This window comes from Anneissia japonica, unplaced genomic scaffold (genome assembly GCF_011630105.1).
Source record: "Anneissia japonica isolate Jap-2015-1 unplaced genomic scaffold, ASM1163010v1 scaffold785_len581690_cov155, whole genome shotgun sequence".
Classification (NCBI taxonomy): domain Eukaryota; kingdom Metazoa; phylum Echinodermata; class Crinoidea; order Comatulida; family Comatulidae; genus Anneissia; species Anneissia japonica.
Window position 1 is genome coordinate 528099 of NW_022739772.1, and position 6608 is coordinate 534706.

Here is a 6608-nt window from a genome sequence, read left to right on the forward strand (position 1 = left end):
GTCAGGTCTGTTCCGTAAGCCCCATAAAGAGATTTGGTTGTAGAGCTTCAATGGCTCAAATGGTTAGCTCTCTACTTCAACAGCTCATAAAGACTTTTATAGAGCTTCAAGGGTGCCTATAAGATGATCTCTCCACTTGCCATACCTCATAAAAGATTTGGTTGTAGTGCCTCAAGGGTCTCAAATGATGAGTTCTCCACTTCCCAGCCCTCATAAAAAGACTTGGTTGTAGAGTGTCAAGGGTCGCAAATGATCAGCTCTCCTCTCCTCGGGCCTCATAAAGAGATTTGCTTGTAGAGCGAAATGGGCGTCAAATAATCAGCTCTCCACTCGACAGTCCTCATAAAGAGATTTGGTTGCACTGTAGAGTGTCAGGGACCTCAAATGAACCGTTCTACACTCCTTAGGCCTTAAATTCCTAAATGTTGTCATGATGACATCACATCATGACCATATATAGGAACATCATGACTATATATGGGCATAAAAGTTTTTTTGTCAAAAGAAAATATGATAGTCTGCACAGCTTAATATTGTTTTTTTTTTCTCACTTTTAGTGCTGGTCTTGGTAGGACAGGCTGCTACATTGCCATCAGTATAGGAATGAAACAGTTACAGGAAGAACAGATGGTCGATGTACTTGGAATTGTGTGTCAAATGAGGCAGGATAGGTAAGTTTCTACAGGGATAGGGAATTGGGAATCCGTACTTTAAATACAATTAAACTTGCCTAGGTCAATTTTGACTAACTCAAATAATTTCTAAGTCGATCTTATTTTACATGCCAAATTGTTGTGTTTTCCATTAATTAACGATCCGCAAGTCGATATTTATGTAAGTCGAACAATTTTTCAATGCATTTTGGATTCGACTGTATTGAAGTTCAACTGCATTGAAGAGGAAGATAAGATGGGAATGATGATAATAATAATAATAATAATAATAATAAAAATAAAGATTTATAATGCGCACATCTCCACCAATGGTGCTCAAGGCGCAGATGATGAGATGATGGTGATGATGATGAAAACAAGAGAAGATGTCTACAACAACGACGACTGTGATGGTGATGAAGACGGAAGATGACTACGACAATGAGGACGAGGGAAGATGACCAGGACAGCGGCGGCGCCAGAAATTTGCCGACAAGGGGTCTGACATTTCCGACAGAGGGGTCTGAGCCAAGTGGCCGACGAAACCTTGGTTGACAGCCCGGAATAAAAGCCTCGTAGGCTTCACAGGGAGAGTTTTTATGGCTTAATATGGTACAAAATTTGCTTTAAGGCCACAATATTAGGGATTGGCAGTCAAAATAACTTTATTTGGATAGGCAAATTATTATTTTTTTTAATTTTTGATGCGACGACCTAGTTGTGCGTTGGCTGAAAGGGAGACCAGGCCTGTCCGGCTGGAAGGTGGGGGGGGGGAAATGCGTCCCTGCCCCGCTGGCGTCACCACTGAACAACGATGATGATGGTGATTGTGATGATAAAGATGAGAGAACAGTACAAAAACAATGAAGACGAGATAAGACGATTATGATAACAACGATTAACAACGATGAGTATGATGATGATCGTGATAATGATGTGTATGTTGTTGATGATTAATTAAATAAATTTATGACTTATGGGGTCATGATGTTGATTGATGATGATGTTGATGAAGAGGAAAAGGATTAAACGAATGATTGTGAGGATATTATTGATGGGCATGAATATTATGTCTCATGGTGAAGTAATAATAATAATTAATTAGATTAGGTTTATAAAATACAAACTTCAGTTACTGTATTATTTTTCTGTTTTTAGGGGAGGAATGATTCAGACCAACGAACAATATGAATTTGTCCACCAGGCGTTGTGTTTGTACGAGAAGAGTTTACCTGCGCTACCAGAATGATTAGAATCTTGAATGATTCCTCCTAAATCTCTTACTGCAATGAAAAAAAAAACCCTTTCAGGAAGCAATGATTGATATTTAATGCATTATAATGTTTATTTACATATTTACCTCAATTTTTGCAGCCAGACCTTTTCAACAATCCAAACATTATTTGGAAGAAAAATTAGTAATTTTTGAAGAGCAATTTTTAACCGTGGTTTCATGGTTTAGAATTTGAGTGAATTCATAACAGTGATTAAGACAGATAATTTCATTTTACTCGTATTCTGTCATCGTATTTGCTGAGGATCATTCGTGATGAATTGTGACAAAATTTCTGGTTTTGAGGCAGCATAAGTACTTTGTAGGCAGCTGGGAGATTGTGTTGCGCTTCATTTGTTTTGTGTATTTTTTAAAAGAGGATCACAACAATCAACTGTAATATTACTGTACCGGAACAAAAGGTATGAGTTCAAACTCGAAGCCGTTACAATGATCGTTGTTAACAAGAAACCTGAGCGCTGTGGACAATATGAGATGAGATTGCACCAACAAATGTGATTCAGATTGAAATATCAACCTGCAAAAAAAAACACAAAAAAAAAAAAACTGAAATATATAAAACCAGACAAGCAAAAGTTAGTGATATTCACAACTGATGTTCAGGGGGAGTAGAGAAAGTCGCTGGAAGAGTCCATACTCCAAGTTATCTGTATGCCACAAAGTCTGTTTGGGTAGAATTAAGAAAAGCGCCTCAAAGTCGATGTATACCTCCATGTTATGCGTTTATTTAAACTCTTATTCTTTCTATTTATCTAATACATCATTCTCAAAAAATTGAATATATATATATTATATATAAATCATTATCTGTTACAATGTTTTAGTTTAATATGTATTCCTTATTCTTTAATTATATGGTTATTTTTATTATTTTATTTCATCACCTGTGTCATATCACGCAACGTGATCATTCCACTAGCAATCATGAATACCAATAGAATACCAGATCAACTATTGGCATGGAATACAGAGAATCAAGTAGCTGAATCCGTGTTGTGATTTAACTGTACTTTTAGAATGTTACTACTTTACTTTTGTTTTTGTTTCTAATTGAGAAAATAGGTTGATGATTGAAGTTTTATGTGCAATAATAATAATATACAAAGGAAATCAAACGGCTCTCATTCCGTATAACACTGATATATTCCAAGTAGTTGCGTGATATTTATTGTGACTGGCTCTGGTAAAACCTGCTATTTTTCTAATTTCCCACAAGCACCCAAAATGTTTGAGAATCAGAATTTTGAACATTTTCATGTTTTTATAAAAGAAGATATTATTAAAGAACATTTCTGCAAAATATCAATCACTAAATCTAACTGAAAAGTATATTAAAATTATTTTTAAATCTTAAAAACATTTGATAATAAACTAATAATCTTAATCTTAATAATAAACTATTGATTTTGGAATCAGTGGAAGCTGTTTTCTCAAAACCTACATGGCTGATATCAAATGAATTAAATATTCATAATATCACTAATACTCAAACCAATTAAATCATTAAATAAACACTTTTTTAAAGAAGAAATTCATGCTCAAACTCAATTTTTCTCACAAACAGCTAGTTTTGCCAGGGCCGGTCACATTTTTCTTTTCTGTCTTCAGGACGAAAAGAGTGGTTACCCTTCAGTTTTGAAAGAATATACAAGGGGATACAGAATATACTAGGGGATCGAATTCATCACTAGTCACCAAGCGCAAGCTCGGTGGTCTAGTGGTTAAGACATCAGGCTAGATACCTGGAGGTCGTGGGTTCGATTCCCACCCGATTTTTTTCGCTAGTATTTGGGGACATACAGTACTGAGTATTCAGTACGATTACACGTCAGGTAGGGCAAAACATCACTCCTATGATAATTTCCTGACGCAAACTCATATCTTAATAACACTTGCAGTACCCGCTGCTACTAGGGGATCGAATTCATCACTAGTCACCAAGCGCAAGCTCGGTGGTCTAGTGGTTAAGACATCAGGCTAGATACCTGGAGGTCGTGGGTTCGATTCCCACCCGAATTACTTGCGATTTTTTTTTTTTTCGCTAGTATTTGGGGACGTACTGAGTATTCAGTACGATTACACGTCAGGTAGGGCAAAACATCACTCCTATGATAATTTCCTGACGCAAACTCATATCCTAATAATAATATACAATATAATTAGGACAATATAAGACTAAAGAACTGACTTCTGTATTCCTTGCTCTTGTTTAAAAACATGAATTTCTTGTATAAACATCATTAGCGCTCTTCCTTTGTAATTAGCGGGAATGTGTTGGTGTAGTGGTTGTGATTCTGATTCGGTCTCTCAGGTCAAGGTTCAACTGACTTGCCGACAAAGTGGTTATGGCCTATGGTCGATGCACTTTGTCTACATTGTCTGAATTATTACTAATGTATGTGATGCAGTAGGTTTGAATAATTTGCTGCCATTTACAGGTGATTAGCGTAGCAGTAACATTTTGAAATGAATATATTTCCCAATATTATTTAAACTAACAACCGGGGTAATAATACAAAAGCGCCTAGAGACCGCCACAAAATATGCTTTTATAAGACCGACATTTAAATTGTAACGTGATGATATTAGACACTGCAGGTACGTCATTGTGAATTTGAATTTATTATTGCATACAGCTCTTAATTTGGATATTAGTTCTACAAAAATTTCATCAAAAGTGAAATATTATATTGCAAAATTATATTAATTTTGACTTTACTGAGAAATTTATCATAAAATGATGATGACAACCAGTATTAGACCTTCCAAATTTCAGAACGTGGTGATGCTTGTACATTTTAGATTTATTGATATTGTCGTTGAAGGGACACGGATTAATAAGAGGATTTATCGAAAGAGAAATTTGTTAAGGAAACTGTAAATTCACTGTAAATATTTTCAACTTCAAATATATTGCTATAAAGTATAATATAAAGGTACCGATGTTTGTTTGAAAAAAGTCTTTCAAATTCTTTAGTTAATTAGTCTCCCTCCCTCTGAAATGTATCCCCTTACTTTCATTTAACTTCCACCCTATGTTATACACAAAGAAAGATAAAAATACACTATTTTTGTTGTTGGACCAAATGTAAAATATATATGTTGATAATTTATGCATGTAAAATTTACCCAAAAAATATTGTGCAGAATTTTTTTTTTTTTTTTTATTTGCCAGAAGGTATAAAGTGATATTTGAGTCGCAATTCCATTTAGAGCAATTGTGTATTGTACTGTGTTTTAATGAAGTAAAATGTGACCAGAAAAAAAATTCTGCTTACTCCATCATCTACAAATTTGCTTGCAGATGATTGAGTGATGAAAAATATATGTATGAATATTTAAAGATAATTTGAAAAAAATGAATAATTTTAAGAATATGTCAGTTTATTAAGATTCTGGATCAGTTCAATTTATGCTGCATTAACATTTTGCTATGTTAGTCATAGTAATAGTTAGGACGACAGATTTTCTGTGTAAAAAATATTTTGCATGAAATGTTTTAAATGTATAATTAGTATAAGCAGGCATAAGCACACACTAAATGTCATGAAAATACATCAGTGTCGGCGAAACAGCTCAAAAGGTCAAAACATTACCAAGATGATCTTTCATTCCAAATTAAATGTCAGGTTATTATGTTAATTTATTCATGTGATTTAATCATGTGATCAGTCAGGGGACCAATGCAATCACATGACCAATGTTTTTCAGTGAATTAGTAGAAGAAACTATAGTATATAATTTGAAATGTATCGTTAGATTAATTGTCAATGGTGAAAATTGACTGATCAATCATCAATGATTAAAGAGGAAGAATTTAGAAATAATGACAACAAAATAATACTATAGTTCTTTATGTATAAGCCCTCCTTGGTTATTACTAAGCCCACACTCTACTTAACAACCAAGTTCATGTACCAGCAATTCCCCTGGCAAAAGCCAAGGGTATAGTTTGCTAAGCTTGCTTTCAGTTGAAAAAATCAATTGGCTTTGAATTTGGCATGGCACACTGAAAATTTGCATTTTAATTGGCCAGTACAATTTTTTTCATGTACAGAGTATCTCCCATGTGTAAGCCCACTGCCTGAATCAGCCCATTTCATGTTCAAGGTGGGTGGGCCTATACCAGATGAACTATGGTATAAATATTATTTTGCGACCTAAACAGCAATTTTGTTGCAAAAGACAAATGAGCTTCTTTTAACATGTTGCAATTGACACATTCGTAAAGTTGCAGACTTCCAATCAAAAGTTGGGGTTCGAGTCTTGGGCAGACATTTATTTGCGTTTTTGTGCAAGGTAATTTGTCCACCTTGTCTCTCCCCACACAGGAATACATGTGGGTTCCTGGTAGGCTCAACTATAAATGTGCTGAATACTTGCAGAGACATTATGGATTGGTCCCCTAAGGAGTGGTTTTTATGTGTGATTACTGGGGGTAATAATATAAAGCGAATCGATGCCTTGGTATTTACCTACATGCTTGAATAAACGCCCCTCTTGAATAAGCACCGCTTTAAACCTGATTTTTTTCGCTATAAGTGCCGCTTTTGAATAAGTGCCACAGTGCTTTATGAGAGTGTATACTACCTTGTGTGCAATGAAACACTTTGAGAAACTGGGTTTTAAATACAATGAATACAGTGTTAAAATGAATAAAT

General features: G+C 34.8%; 1 protein-coding gene and 2 non-coding genes across 4 annotated transcripts in view; all 3 read left to right on the plus strand.

The window, feature by feature from the left end:
• Nucleotides 1-3136, plus strand: part of LOC117118008 (tyrosine-protein phosphatase non-receptor type 5-like) — a 78907-nt gene extending 75771 nt beyond the window's left edge. For both annotated transcript variants that reach the window (XM_033262505.1, XM_033262504.1), the window contains 2 exons: nt 558-671; nt 1812-3136. In XM_033262505.1, the coding sequence (XP_033118396.1) occupies nt 558-671; nt 1812-1902 (205 nt within the window). In that variant the 3' untranslated portion in view covers nt 1903-3136. The remainder of the gene's footprint in view (nt 1-557; nt 672-1811) is intronic.
• A 514-nt stretch (nt 3137-3650) lies between these two features.
• Trnas-aga lies at nt 3651-3723 on the plus strand. Its single transcript has one exon. It is a non-coding gene; the product is annotated as a tRNA-Ser (tRNA).
• Nucleotides 3724-3893: 170 nt separating this feature from the next.
• On the plus strand, nt 3894-3966 carry Trnas-aga. The gene has a single exon. It is a non-coding gene; the product is annotated as a tRNA-Ser (tRNA).
• Nucleotides 3967-6608: the final 2642 nt, after the last annotated feature.